The sequence below is a fragment of the Acanthochromis polyacanthus genome, chromosome 9, assembly GCF_021347895.1.
Source record: "Acanthochromis polyacanthus isolate Apoly-LR-REF ecotype Palm Island chromosome 9, KAUST_Apoly_ChrSc, whole genome shotgun sequence".
NCBI lineage: Eukaryota > Metazoa > Chordata > Actinopteri > Pomacentridae > Acanthochromis > Acanthochromis polyacanthus.
Window position 1 is genome coordinate 10,173,283 of NC_067121.1, and position 16,188 is coordinate 10,189,470.

Below are 16,188 nucleotides of genomic sequence, written 5' to 3' on the forward strand. Positions count from 1 at the left end.
TTCCAGTGGTACATTGTGTAAGCTAATCTTGTTGACAGGCTATTTGATGATTATAAAACCCTTGTGCAATTATGTTAGCACATGAATATAAGTGTGAGATTTCATGGCAAACATGAAATTGTCTGAGTGACCCTAAGCTTTTGAGCGGTAGTGTCCTCCTGACTTACTGCACTTTGCTGTTTTGCACTTTGTACAAGTCTGTTGCACATGTACAATGACAAACATAGATATTCTATTATAGGTGAGAGGCAAACTGAAATTGGACAACGGTGTGCTTTTGCTCCAGGCTGATGCATCCATCCACACTGATCAGGTGGCGGAAGCAGTAAAATGTGGTTTAGCTTCGTCCACCTTATGGCCAGACCTGCACCGTCTGACCTCCATCTCATTTCCCAACTAAAATCCAATTCGTTGCCATTTTCAGAGAGATGATGAGGTCATGCATGCTGTTTATGAGTATCCGGAGGCTCAAGATGTGAATGTCTTCCTGGAAGCAACAGTGAAGGTTTAACATTGGTGAGCCAAGTACACTGAAGTTAAAGGAAACTGTTGAAAAATAATGTAAGAACAATCTTTATACGAGAAATTTTACCCTCATAAGTCATAATTTTGTTGAAGAAGTATTTTTTCGTCTCTCTTTTTCCATTCAGTTCTCAGTGGAGCACAAGCCATCCTTTTTTCTTTCCATTTCTCTTCATGTGTTTCCACCTCTCTTGTTTTCTGCCTCCATGTCCGTGTACCATGATGTTTTTGTACTTTGGATCTTTTCCCTTGTGGGTTCCATTTTAAAGCTGTTCTTGCCATATTTTCTTGGTGTGTTCTTAAAATCTGGTCTATGTATCTCCACTTTCTTTGTCTAATTTCTTCTGCCACAGGTTTTTGATTTGTTCTGTCCCAGACTTTGGTTTTTGTGATGTGGTCAAACCATTTGATGTGAAAGATTTGTTTGCACTTGTTAACGAATACCTGAGTTTTCTATACTATGCAAAATGTTAGCATCCAACTTTCTGAGCCATAGACCAGCATTGCCTTGATATTTGAGTTAAAGATTTGAACTTTCCTTTCAGTTTCTTTGAGAAAGAAGCTTCAGTTGTTTCAAAATTTCCGTCACTCTTGAAATCCACTGTAACCGAATGAATTCAAGCTGACTAGAGCGGTTTTACTCATTTAATTTCACCGACCAGCCAATCATAACTGAGAGGGGTCATGCTATGGTGCCAGCATGAATAGTGATGTCTAATTTATGTTGCCATTAGCCAACATGATTTGCATTGCCCCATTTCATTTTACAACCAAGTCAAGCGACTTTATCGTCTACTTAGAAGTCCGGCCCCTGATTTAATTTTTTTCCCTGATTAATGTTCCTTATCTGTAAAGAAACTGATGATTCTTGTAGGTCAAAAGTTAATGAAAGGGAAGCCGGAGAGGAGAATTAAATCTGCATAAAAACACCACCTCATTGCTGCTACAGCTGAAATTGCTCAAGTTTTTTCTATTGTCCTGCACAAAAATCCAACATCTGTCATCTTAAATGACATGTAGCTGCTGAGATGGCTGTTGCTTTTTATCCATCTGGTCTATTTTACTCTGATTTCCTGTCGCTGATGTTCCATCGTGTACGATAAGACAGCTTGGATTCTCCATGACCTGGATTGGAAACACAAGTCTTCTCATATCTATTCTGGGTTTGTTATTTCCTGTAAAATCTGTATGATCTGCCTCCCACTCGCTGCTATGCCTGCTTATTGTCCACGACTTTACGGTACATGCTGTACATGTCACACTCACCCTGAGGCAATACAGTCCTGCACTTCATGTGTTATATTCTACTTCAGTAATGGTGCTGCTGCCACTCAGATCTGCTCTGCACTGAGTCCACCTCCTATAGACCTTGTTTGTGCTGTATAGGATTCATTTTACTGTTACCTGTCCATCAAAACTGCTGCACAACTCTACTCCAATATGCAATGATTTATTCCATAGTTGTTAGCTGTTGGGAATGCTAGGTGCAGTCTTCAATTTAAGAGAATTTTCTGTAATTGCTATGACCAAAAAAAAATCTGGAAATGTTTCTCAAATCTTGCTTTTCTAACTGTTGACAAAACTCATGAGATAGCTACAATTTGGTTTATGGAAGATAAATCAGACATTTAGGCCAAAGGCGTCGCCGTTCTGCTCAGGACACCCTTTTAGACATCACACTGTGTCCATCCAGCCTTTTGTTTCCTTCTTTTGGCTGCAGGTTCTGGGTCAGTCTTGCATTATTCAGCAGTTTGTACCACTTGTTTAAAAATGGCCCAAAAAATAGGTTTTACCCTCGACAATCTTCTGAAGGAAAGCTTCAACTAAATCCTCAGCTAAATCTAAATCACTGTAATAAAAACATGCACAAACTAAATATACTCAACAAAAATATAAAGGCAACATTTTTGTTTTTGCTCCATTTTTTTATGAGATGAACTCAAAGATCTGAAACTTTTTCCACATACACAATATCACCATTTCTCTCAAATATTGTTCACAAATCTGTCTAAATCTGTGACAGTAAGCACTTCTCCTTTGCTGAGATAATCCATCCCCCCTCACAGGTGTGTCATATCAAGATGCTGATTAGACACCATGATTAGTGCACAGGTGTGCCTTAGACAGCCCCCAATAAAAGGAGACTCTGAAAGGTGCAGTTTTATCACACAGCACAATGTCACAGATGTGGCAAGATTTGAGGGAACGTGCAACTGGCATGCTTACAGCAGGAATGTCAACCAGAGCTGTTGCTCGTGGGATGCTCTGGATTGGCGTATATGATAGCGTGTACCGGTTCCCGCCAATATCCAGCAACTTTGCACAGCCATTGAAGAGGAGTGGACCAGCATTCCACAGGCCACAATCGACAACCTGATCAACTCTATGCGAAGGGGATGTGTTGCACTGCATGAGGCAAATGATGGTCACACCAGATACTGATGGTTTTATGAGTCCCCAGACCCCCAGTAAAACAAAACTGCACCTTTCAGAGTGGCCTTTTATTGTGGGCAGTCTAAGGCACACCTGTGCACTAATCATGGTGTCTAATCAGCATCTTGATATGGCACACCTGTGAGGTGGGATGAATTATCTCAGCAAAGGAGAAGTGCTCACTGTCACAGATTTAGACAGATTTGTGAACAATATTTGAGAGAAATGGTGATATTGTGTATGTGGAAAAAGTTTTAGATCTTTGAGTTCATCTCATAAAAAATGGGAGCAAAAACAAAAGTGTTGCGTTTATATTTTTGAGTGTATTTATTTACATATGAATAAACACAGGACTTCTCTTATACTGTATGCTCTTTTCTATTACAATATTAGGAAATCTTTCAGTTGCTACAATTAATGTGAGCATTTTTCTTTATTTATCAGAACTGCTTGGTTATATGTGACTGAATTAGGGGTTAATATTGTATAATGAGGTGTCTGTATGGGAACAACAGCCACAGAGAAATGGTTCTGAAGCACACAAAAAAAGTTGTGCCAGAAAAATAGCAGGCATTGGAAATAACTCTAGTAACAGACTCCACTGGCCCAATACCAAATGCTACACTTTGAGGCACCTCAGGTCAAATCATCAAATGCACGACGGCTCTGATGTGGACTTTTTAATGCAGTTATTTGTCTTTCTGTGAGTCTCCACATCTGCAGACCTTCCTGAGAAACTTGCAGGGAGTTCACAGATAAAATTTGTGATGTTTCACCTCAACTTGTAAAACCAAGCGTGGATGATGGAGGGAATAGATCTGCTAGAAGTTTATCCAGGTGAAAGCATCTCTCTGTTATTAATCACACACTTTTCCGTGAAACATCTGCATACGATTTGAAGATGTTCATAGCTTTCCTGACGTTTGGTAGTTTGTTAAAATGTAGAAACACTAAAATGTCATAAACAGGAAGCAGCTGATCAAATTCCAACTAAAATACAAATTCAGATTATTTTTTTCTTTCAGTGCTGATATATTGTTTATTTGTTATATTGTGTCCCCCCCTTGTAAACTTTTCTCTAAACTTGTCAAACTTGGTCTGTTTTAATTCCCCATGTCGTGATACTAAGTTCAATTTACCCCCTTGTGAGGAAAAAGTTCCTCCAACACCTTTAAGATGTCAGTTGTTTTTAAATGCTTGTAGTCAGTATGGATATGCCGATAAAACATGATTGCATTTAATTTAGGCTTGGATAAAGACCTGCAAAAACCTGCTTGCACGTCTGACAAAACTGTACACAGACCGCACAACACTTCATCCACCTCTCTCTCTCTACCACCTCTCTCTAGCTCCCTCCCCTTATGTCTCCCTCCCTCTTCTGCTCCTTCATTCGGGTTTCAGGAGATCTCTCTTGGAGCTGGAGAGGAGAGGTCCGCCGTCTCTCTCTCCTCCAGCCGCCGCCGGGCTTCTTCTCTGCATCCTCCCGCCGCTTCACCATGGATCTGTGGACTAAAAGAGTCGCTGGGATTATCGCTCGGGTCGCCCTGCTCCTCTCCTGCTCGTACGGGACAACCGGTGAAGGTGAGCCCGCTGTGCGCTTTTTTTTTTTTTACTTTTCCCGGAGGAGACGCAGCGAGTCCGGGCAGCGCAGCCCCGGAGAGGAGGCTTTAAATCACTCTGTCACACCGCCTGGAAAATACGAGGGTTTTGTTTTCTGGGTGCCGAAATATTGAGCTGTTGGTTTTATGAACTTGCTGTGGTAATTTAGAAAATGCTGGGCTGCTTTCCCCCCCAGAGAGCTCTGGCATTTTGCGCGCTTCTGTTGCGCATTGATGCTGAAATGGGTTGATATGAAAAGAGTGATTGAATTTTCTCCTATTAAATATAACTGTATCAGCGTCAGATGATATATTAAGGGAAATCACGCTTAATTAGAAACTTTGGTTTGCTTTCCCACCGTTTTCAAATTTAAATGAAGTTATCTGACTGGTTGCAGGGTCTAAATGTGATCTCGTAATCGAGGATTCAGGTTGTTCTGGAGATGATGCTTTCTAATACCAAAAGCCTGCTCACATTTTATTATCATCTGTCACATTTCCGTTCCATTCTGTGCATAAAACCAACATTATGTCTGTGTTTCCTGGTTAATTTGGTGCTCAGCGCAGCGTGATGAGCATCCAAGGACTGAGCCACGTTTGTGCTCCAACACTCCAGAGAGCAGCCAGGTGTGGGAGAGAAAACAAAGCTGAATGCGGGTTGGAGAGATGGTTTGACTCTGTAAACTCTTTTTTTACTCTACTGTAAGCCCAACTGTGAGTGTGCATTGATGTCTATTTCCTCTGCATTAGAGGTGCAGAACTCGGACAGAGTAAAAAAGGATAGAAATGGAGAAAAACTGACATGATTCTCTGTGCGTAATGAGACATTACTGTAGGAAACTGAAGCAGATGCCTGTAAAAGTTCTCAGTGTCTCCACGATTTTTTCTCCTCTTCATTCTGATCCTGTCTCTGCTCCTTATTTCTTTTTAAATTTATTCTCTCCCAGGTTTTCATTTCCTCTCTTGCCTTTTCTTTAACTGAACACCCTTATTCAACATTATCTCTGTCCTCATCCCATTTCTGCTTTTCTGGCTCTGTCCCTCCGGCCTTCTCTGTGACAGGCTGTGCCTCCCACATTATCATAAAAAAAATACCATTTCAAGCAACATGCACAGCGATCCTTGGTGGTCCTGCAGCAGTTTAATGTACAAGCATTCGACTGAGAAACTGTAAGTGAGGGATTGCTTCTTCTTCTGCAGCTGGACAGATGAAGGGAGGAAAAAAGGTGATGTCAGAGCGAGTATGCGGGTCATTTCACTGTTCCTGAAAGAAACGGCTTCACCAAATATTCTGAATTTGCATCTTTCTTCTTTGTATCTTCCCCATTCTGAATCGTTTCCTCCTCTTCTTCTTTTATTTCAGCTGCTTCACCCTCATCCTGTTGTTTCTGATGATTCCATCTTCTCCTGCTGATTGCTGTAAGCTCCCCTCTTTCAGCAACAGATTTAGTCTTTCTCATCTTCTCTTTCTTTATTCCATCAGTGTTTGCCATCAATTTGTGCTCCTCTCCTACCTGGATCTCCTGCTGCATCTGAATCAAAGCGGTCCTCTACTCCTCCTCTATAGCTCCCTCCCCTCCTGCATGTTTTCTCAATGTTTCATGACCACAAAGCCTCATTTTTCTCCCCCCATACTGCTGCTCTTTTCTCCTCTCCCTGCTTCTTCGGGGTTATTTTCTGATGCTCGTTGCCTCATCTCTGTTTCTGCTCATGCTTGAACCGACCCTGGTACTTAATCTCTCCCATTTTCTCTTCTATCAACTTGTAAAAGCCCCTGAATGAGCGCCTCAGCTGTCGGTATATCAGTTTTCCTTGTCCGGCTTGAAAGGTTTCGGCTCTGCTTTTTCTCTGTGTTGGTGTCGCACAGCCTGACCCAGCAGCTCACTCATCATGCACGGACCATAAACCACAGCGGCATAATAAGTTAAGACTGCAGAGGTGGAGGGATCCCAGCTGCAGATTTCTCACCAAGTCTCACATCTCCATCCCCCCCCGGAGACAGTTCACCGTTCATTATGGTGGCGGTACTAAATGACAACAAAGTAGAAATACATATTTTAACAGCCACAGATGGTGCTCCGATGAGTTGTTAGCCGGAGGAGTGAAGCGCTGGGGTTTATGTGATGAGATTCGAGAAAGTCGGTGTGTGTGAAACAGCTATCCGCAGGGCCATAAAGTCACTGTGCGTTTAATCGCCTTTTGATATTAACAGCATGATGGAGTCTCTGTGTGTTTTGAAGCGGCTTATTTTATGAATGTAGAGAAAGGAGGCAGCTTGGTGCAGAGTTTACAGAGTCCAACCTGTAACTGAAAGGTTTAATTCCCATCACAGGCAGCAGCTATTGTCAACTGAGGGTAGACCGAGTGCTGATGTTGATTAGACTTCGTGGCCACTCGGAGCCACAAAATAAGCTGTAAATAACATATTGCTTTACCCATACCAGTACCTGACCTTTGGTAGTTGGTGCCAGTATCCCTGACATTCCATAGGAGCTTCAGTAATAAGGAACAGGACTTCACTTTTTGGTTTTTAAAATGTTTTATCTCTCATCCAAGTGGTTTCTTCAGGTGTGAACTGACAAACCAAAAACCTAACCAGTTGCTTGTTCAGTTAACCTTCTATGATTACCATGACTCGAATGACTGTGAATTCATGAAGACATAAACTGTCATTCCTACTGCACACATGCACACACAGTTGTATATTCTAGCAGACTGAATGGTCTCTAGGTCAGCCTTTGTGAACGTAATGTGTGGAGCCGGACAACACGTGCAGCTGTTGCAATTCACATACAATAATGCCAACATTCCACAAATGTTAAGATAAAAGCTGAGAAATGCTCTGAATTTGAATTCTGTGACTGTCTTTGAGGTTGCTTTTCTTTGTCAACTCAAAAACACAATATCTCCATGCACAAATGTCAGTCCTATTGGACCTGTTGCTGCACCTTATTGTTCCACCTGTTGTTGTTTTTGCCTATTAATTCCTCTATCTATGGTTTTTATGATACTTGGTACAACAGAAAAACAGGTGCTGTTCTGTTTTCTGATTTTTTTTCATTAATTTGGTACAGAAGTATTGGCTCTCATGATATATGTAGTTATTACCAGAGTAATGTTTCTGGCCTCCTGTCTATTATAACTACTATACTTTATCTCCTCATAACTCTCTACATATTTTTCCAAGATGAGCTTTTGAAAAATTAAATAACTCCTAAGCAAATGGTTGCTATACTGTGTTCAGTAGTTGGACACAAACTTCGTCTGTCAATGAAACTAGGCAGGTGGCATACAATCTAGACCTTAAACTTCATACAAAAAGTTAATATAGCTGCTTTGACATCACCCATTGGGTTACGGATTACTGTTTTAAAGCCTTGAATTTGGAATATGGTGGACTTTTGCACTTTTGAAATTAGACATGACAAGTGATGTCTTGATCTGACTGAGAACTTGAAGATATAATACCTGTCAATCAGAAAGTAGCTTCGCTTTCAGATGTTCCCTGCTTAATCATCCCCTTTTCTCTGAATTTAGCCATAAAATACAAAATGGAAATAATGCAGTTTTGAAGGAGACACAGGACTAGTGATGGAGACAATAAACTCATTGGGAAAATGTTCACTTAGGTAGCAAAAATTGGGGTAATTTTCTCATAGATTTTTATTAGGGCTGGACCTGAATATCCGAATATTCGGTCGTGACAGTGGTATCCGAATATTATTTTGAGATCCGAATATTTGGATTCCCCCCACTGTCAGACGATGTCGAAAGAACGGTATTCGACCCATCAATTCATCCGACGTCTTCCCCATTGGATGTTATGATACGAACCGATCCTAATATCGCCTCGTTCCTTCTTAGAGGCCATAAAAGACTAGGAATACCGACCACTTTTTTCACATTACAAAAGTCATTTGATCCTAAATTAATTTTTAGAGCTTGTGAATGAGGCAGCAGGATAGAATTAATAATTAATCTAAATATTAGAAAAGCTCACATTTAGACAGGAATGTAGTTATATGATTTGGTCTAAGTGAATGGAACACAAAGACACATGACAACAATGTCCAAACCGCAAAGACAGGAGAAAGACAGTTGGCATCTACCGAGGGAACTCATGAGCCACTTGGAAACAGGTGAGTAAATAGGCGCTGGAGTCAAGTGAGTGTTGACTGGCTGGACAGTCTGAGGACATCTGGTGGACAGATGGACAATTGTGAAGGATGAAGACAGATGGAGAAACAAACTTGCTTGGCAAAGAAATCGGTCCAGTGGTCGCTGCAGGACAACTAATGATTAGCCAGTCAGAACCATGAGCAAAAACAATGTTGTTGTAAAACTGTTGTCAATGTGTGTGAAAACTGCCTTTGAAGAAGAAGAAACAACAGTGTTTGATTGAGGCTGTTCTAAATTGATTATAATCTGCCATTTTTAAGTAAAATTCTAGAAAAACTTGTTTTTAACCAATTAAATGATTTTATGAGCATTTTAAACATTTGTGAAATCTATCAGTCTGGCTTTAGGGCCAGTCACAGCACAGAGACGGCCTTCGTAAAAATAGTGAATGATCTCAGGACCAACATGGATCAAAAACTGCCCTCTGTGCTTGTGCTGCTCGACCTGAGCACAGCTTTTGACACAGTAGATCACCAAACTCTTTTAAATAGACTCAATGGCTTTATTGGAATCTCTGGCACTGTTTTTAATTGGTTTAAATCATATCTCACCGACAGAAAGTTTTATGTGAACATGGGGGAATGCCAGTCAGGACTCTATAATGTTAACTGTGGCGTCCCTCAGGGTTCAATTTTAGGTCCCACACTTTTAATATTTATATGTTGCCTTTAGGTGATGTCATCAGGAGACACGGAATCAACTTTCATAGCTATGCTGATGACACGCAACTTTACATCGCTGTGTCTCCTGATGACTCAGGGCCCATCGATGCCCTTTTTAATTGTATTTTAGATGTCAGGTCTTGGATGGCAGACAACTTTCTTCAGCTCAACCAGGACAAAACCCAGGTTTTAGTCATTGGTACAGGTCCACAGAGAGAGAAACTGGAGAGCAAACTCCAAGCACTGTCTTTTAATCCATGTCAGCAGGTCAAAAATCTTGGAGTTTTATTTGATTCAGACCTTAGCTTTGACCTGCACATCAGAGATATCACATTTCATCATTTAAAGAACATCTCCAGAGTGCGCCAGTTTCTCTCTCAGGCCAATGCAGAGACTCTTATTCACGCTTTTATTACGTGCAGAATTGACTATTGCAATGCTCTTCTTTCTGGTCTTCCAAAAAAGAACATTTCACAGCTACAGCTCCTGCAAAATTCAGCTGCACGCATGCTGACGAAGACCAGAAGGAGAGCTCACATTACTCCAATTTTGAAGTCTCTGCATTGGCTGCCTGTATCTTTTAGAATTGATTTTTAAGATTCTTTTACTAGTTTTTAAGTCTTTAAATGGTCTTGCTCCTTTTTATTTATCCAATTTGCTTTTACCCTATGAACCCAGTAGAGCCCTCAGGTCTTCAGGTAGTGGTCTTTTAATAGTCCCTAAAGTCAGAACTAAAACATACGGTGAAGCCTCTTTTTATTATTACGGCCCCGTCTGTGGAACAGCCTGCCTGATGACCTGAGGGCAGCACCTACTGTTCATATTTTTAAAAGAAAACTCAAGACCTACCTTTTTAGTCTTTCTTTTAGCTAATCATATTTATCAATACCATTTGATCTTATTTAGTCTTTCTTTTAGCTAATCATATTTATCAATACCATTTGATCTTATTTATTTATTTATTTATTCATTTTTATTTATTTATTTTATTTATTTATTTTTATTGTTATTTTAGTCTTAGCTCCAGTGTTCCCTCATTTTTAATGAAAGATGGCGTTTCCTCAGTCCTCTTTTTATGTTTTTCTGTTAAAATCTGTCCCACATATCTTTGTGTGTGTGTGTGTGTGTGTGTGTGTGTGTGTGTGTGTGTGTGTGTGTGTGTGTGTGTGTGTAAGTGAGTGTGTTTGCTGTAGGTGGATTGGTGGGTTGGAGGGGTGGTTGTGTTTCTCATTTTTAATTTATTTTGTCCTTTTATTTCTATGTAAAGCACTTTGTGCTACAAATTTTGTATGAAAAGTGCTATACAAATAAAGTTTGATTGATTGATTGATTGATAAGTACCACTACTTTGCTTCACCTTTTAAACTCAAAGCCAAACCAGTGTTTACAGTGCTATACATCACAGTCAATGTAAAAAGATGTTAGATTCTGGGGGATGTTGGTCTTTAGTTATTGGCTGTGGAAAATTGAATCCTCTCTACAATCGAACTTTGTTACAGTGGAAGAAAATCAGACTGAAGATGGAAAGAGAGCACAGAGTGTTATAACAAGTTGAAACTCTGACTGCCACAAACAGGACTAGGACAACAACTGTGACAAATATAATCCAAAAAACTTTACATATTAGTGTAGATTAATTAGTAGTGATGTATTTCACCTTGTTTTTTGTATTTTAAAAATAAGCAACCTGAGAAATTTAAGCAGACAGCAAATTCAGAGTCTCCTGTGACAAATCAAGCTTCTGTGTTAGTCCTTCAGCATAAAAATGTGAGTGTTTCTGTCAATAGCAACAATTTTGCACTCATGTTCAGAAATGTTACAGTGAGAAATCCATCATGCAGAGTGAGAGAGACCAATTTTTCCAGTCACAGTGGTGGAAAACAAAACCGGAATCCAATGCAGCCTCGGGGTATGCTGCACCCTGCATAAAGCATGTAGCTGTCATCACAGATGCACAAACAAGTCAGCCAGACTAAACCTGTTTCTGTGTGCACAAAGTTCTCGCTTTAATTGAAAACAACTAATTATCTGGAAACAGCTAAATGTAGCAGAAGCGGAAAGTGGGTTGAACAAACCAGGAAATTACTGCCACTTTTTTAAAACACTGAGGCAGAGCACATGATGAGTGTCTGTCAATGGATTGTTCTGTTTTAGTTGTACCTCCCATCCTGCCATTTTCTTCCATCTATTGAGTGTTGGGTTGCGGTGGCATTCCAGACATCAGTCTCCCTAGCAATGATTTCCAGTTCCCCTTGGTGAATCCCAAGGCCCTCCGAGGCCAGATAAAGTATGTAATTCCTGCACCAGACTCTGGATTTGCCTCAGGGTCTCCTCCCAGATAGATAAGCCTAGAAAACCTCCATCAGTGTCCAAGAAACATCTCCATCAGATGCTCAGACCACCTCATATGGCTTCATGCAAAGTCGCAAAAACCCCACTCCAAGCTCCGTCCAGATGTGAATGCTCCTCATTTTATCTCCACAAACTGATCTCAAGGACACATTTGACAACTTGTATCCATGATCTCATTCATTTAGTCACTACCCAGAGCTCAGAAACATAGGTGAAGGTTGGAGCATAGATCAACTGGTAAATCAAAAGCTTTTTTCCATCTCAGCTCCTTCTTCACCATGATGGTCTGGTGCAGTGGCTTCATTTGCCATTGGGTGGGAAAGAACTACGGCCTTGGACTTGGTGGTGGAAGTCCAAGAAGTGTCATTTCCAGAAAGAGAGCGGCAAAGTGGTCAGCGGATTCATGTCCGATGTGAAGTTCATGTGGGTACAGCTGACATTTCCACCAATCATCTGCACATGTTTCGTTTCATTACTGTGGTGTCTGTTATCTGAGGAAGGCTGTAGACTGTGATGGAGATGTTTATGTGTTTGAAGACCTGTTCCAGTATCACCAACAATTTGACCAGGTTGTTTCCCTGAAGCTGAGCTGGAAATTTGTAAAGAAAGAAGTGAAGATTTAGATAACCAACAACAATCTAATTTAGTAAAAAGTACAAAAGTTGTGCTGTTGGATTTGTGTCTGCACCAAAACATCAGAGCACAGCTTGATGGAAGTTGGAGATTAGATTTTGCTTCTGCTCAAGGAGGTTTACTGTACATCTTTGGACTTCCATAGACCAAAGTGGTTTGCTAATGAGACCAAGTTTGCCAGTTTGTGAGAGCCTATAATCCAGTTTCTGAGATGTTGGCAGTGCAAAACTATGTTTATTACAAGTTTGTTGCATCTCTAATTGTGCCCTCAGAAAGTTTTCGTCCCTTGCGAGCTATTTCGTTCGGCTTTGTTTTGCTGTTTCTTCAAGCATAATCTGAGTAGTATAGTGCTGCCCTAAATGTCTCTCAACATTAATTAGTGCGTTGTGTAATTAGTTTTGCTGCATTATTAGGAAGTGGTTCCTGTCTTAAAATGAAAAAGCACTGGACCAGTTGTCTTTGTGGATAATTAAATAATTTTTTCAAGCATCAATTCAGTGCAGGTGTATCTAGGTTGATTTTATTATTAACCGCACTATACAGATAAATATGAGCATTGCACTTTTATCCGAAGTTTATTATCAGGTCGGCAAGACAAAGAGATTGAGGAATGCATGCAACTGAAGTAAACTCTGGTATTGATCAACCATGCTTGATTTCCCAATGGATGTTGTATACCAATAATAAAACATGAAACCCTGTATTATTCAAAGGTGGATTTGGTTTAAGCAGATGCTCAGTACAAGCCAACTCTAATTAAAATAAATAAATTCCACCAGGCCCCCTTAAATGTGTGTCAGTTTGAGCAGTTCCTATACGAAGCAGTTTGCCATTTTCATACCATGTCTACTTTACTAGGGATTACCTATGATTATTTGAATGTTACCCGTCAATCTCCAGTAAACAAATTGGAATTTGTTCTATTATATATTGGTGAGGTGAGAGAATGACCTTCCCGTTAGACATGAGTCTGTCTTGCATAGTCAGATTTCTCTTGCTTCTTAGTGTTTTAACATAGTTATTACTGTATAAATGTGGATTATGATGCATGGTTCCAGTTTGGATCCTGTTCCTGTTCTGCAAAATACTTATTAGACTGGTAAAACAAAACAAAACAAAACAAAACTGTTTTTAATTACCACACAGTATGCTGATGACCTCATGTTCCATACAGGAAAATCTTTTTATTAATCTGATCAATGTTTTGAATTTAACAAGCTCAAATCTGTGTGAACACCGTCAATGTTTGAAACTTAATCATGTATTAAAGTTGGGTTTATGCTTCAGGTGTTGATTTCAAAAAAATCAATACCGTCAGTAATCAACATTTCATTTTTTTGCCACGTTTCTCATGTTCAGGTTGCAGCTACAAGTTGTGAAGACTAATATGGCAAGGTTGACTGAGCAAATCACACATGCAGCATGTGATATTTTATTACATTCTATCCATTCTTTTTTTTATCTTAATGGAATCAGTATATGTTGTTCTAACACACAGCATCTATATACACAATGGACATCAGGAAATAAACACGTAAGACTTTATTAGAAATTACAATGGGCAGGTGGAGTGTAGAGTCACAAGTCATTGTTGCTACCATTTGAATCTTGTAGGGCAGCATATCAGTGACACATAGAGGCAATGAAATTGTCTATGCTGCTTATGAAATGTTGTACTACTAGGACTTGGTGAAGTTGGTGGATATTTTGGAGAAGAGGATTATGTTCCTGAAGCTGTCTGAAATGACGTCTTAGATGACAAATGGTGGAGTTGAAGTCACTCGGGTGCCAGACTGTTGCCCTAATTGACTTCAAGCATCCGGCAGCCCGTTCAGATTTTGCTCTTGCCATTTGTTGCATTGTATCATTTGAATTAAGTTGCATTTTAAGGTGGACTTTTGTAGTCACTGGTCGAAGGAGAGTCTGTGTTCTGGTTACCCTATCTGGTCATTGTCCTTTGAAGCCATGTTTGACTGGGATATAGATTAACTCCGTGGTTGGGAATTGAAAAACTCAAAACTTTCCAAAAACATTGAGCACAACTGGCAAAATTTAACCCCTTTTTGAAACCATACCAATAGATATTGAATTTTGAACTTGTTTTGTAAGTCAGAAGAAAAGACCATTTACATGTTGCATTTATATTTTTATGTGTCTAATGTTGGAAGTGATGAAAGCTCAACGTTTGGACTTTGATAAGAGATTCGAATAGATTCAAACATGATTAGTGGATTGGTTTGTGGTTTGATGAAATGCTATTGAACTCCAACCCAAGCTGATGCTGTGATGTGGTCACACCGCTGTTTAAAGAAGAATACCAATATAAAAGTGCAACTATGATAACCAGAGAGAGTCATGCTTGGACACATTGGATATATCCCAAAAAACATTCATTAATTTGTGTTTTGTTCACAAAAAGATGCAGGTTGGAGTTTCAAGGGTTTTGTAAGTGTATTATTGATTTTTTGATCTCTACGGCACACAGTTTGTTTTGCACATCTGTACATTCTGGTGGAGAAATCCATCCTCTGTTGCTCTTCATTGAGTTTCTTAGTTTTTTTTTCCCCTGCTGAAGGCTCATTATGGAGGAGTTTGTCTTTTGTATGAAGATAGCACAACAGTGTGGACGTACTGGGAAGCAAATTTGCAACTTCGGGATGTCCATCCATCCATTCTCTATACACCGCTTTATCCTCACTCGGGTCGTGGGGGTGCTGGAGCCTATCCCAGCTGACTTGGGCGAAGGCAGGGGACACCCAGGACAGGTCGCCAGTCTGTCACAGGGCTACATACACAGACGAACAATCACACTCGCATTCACACCTATGGACAATTTAGAGCAATCAATTAACCTCAGCATATTTTTGGACTGTGGGAGGAAGCCGGAGTACCCGGAGAAAACCCACGCATGCTCAGGGAGAACATGCAAACTCCATGCAGAAAGATCCCAGGCCCACCCCGGGATTCGAACCAGGGATCTTCTTGCTGCAAGGTGAAAGTGCTAACCACTATTCCACTGAGCAGCCTAACTTTGGGATGTATGAATATTAAATATATCCAAATAAAAAAACAAATGGTCACCATCAAAGCAGCAGGACCTTGACTTTTAGTCCCTGAGATGATTCAAGCTCCAGAAGAACTGGAGCCTTTGCGTCTGATAACCTTATTAGGATTATTTTCTGTGACTTTGAAATGCTCTTGTCAGAGAAACTGTACAAAAAAATCTACCACGAGCAAACTGAGCATCTTCTGCAAAATCATTGGTTTGCCCTTTGAGACCGTATCTGACTGGTTTTGGCTCTGTGTTGATTGTGCCAAGTGGGCTGATGTGAATGTGTAATAAATTCATGCATGTTTCTTTTCCGGCTGGAGGTTTAAATTAATGAGATTGGCCCTGGGTGTTTCAAGCAAACACGAGGTTAAAGTTTATGTAAGCACATTACTGTGAAGATGTAACTGCCTGGAGTGAAAGAGACACATCTGACCTCCTGCTATACACAGTAATGGTCCTCTGTGGAGGGAAGGACACTCCCTGCCTCAGCTTCCTCCCGGCTCAGGCTGTAAATTACCAAGTATTCCCAGTCTTACTGCGAGTTTAAGTGGAAGAGTGGTCAGAAAGCTGAAGATGTAATGTACATCACGAGCCTCCTCATTGCTTATTTATATGACCAGATTAGAGGAAGATTAAAAGAGAGAATACTTGCCTGGCTGTTTCGAAAGGGAATAAAAAAGATAAGATGGGATGAAACTTTAATGATAAAACTTTGGTTAACGTTATATTCATGAATGAAATTTACAACAAACTAAAG

General features: G+C 40.2%; 1 protein-coding gene across 1 annotated transcript in view; it reads left to right on the forward strand.

Annotated features, from left to right (window-relative positions):
• Positions 1 to 4,335: 4,335 nt before the first annotated feature.
• Positions 4,336 to 16,188, forward strand: part of LOC110953195 (contactin-associated protein-like 4) — a 180,053-nt gene continuing 168,200 nt past the window's right edge. The window contains exon 1 of the mRNA XM_051952983.1: positions 4,336 to 4,536. Within this exon, the coding sequence (XP_051808943.1) occupies positions 4,452 to 4,536 (85 nt within the window). The 5' untranslated portion in view covers positions 4,336 to 4,451. The remainder of the gene's footprint in view (positions 4,537 to 16,188) is intronic.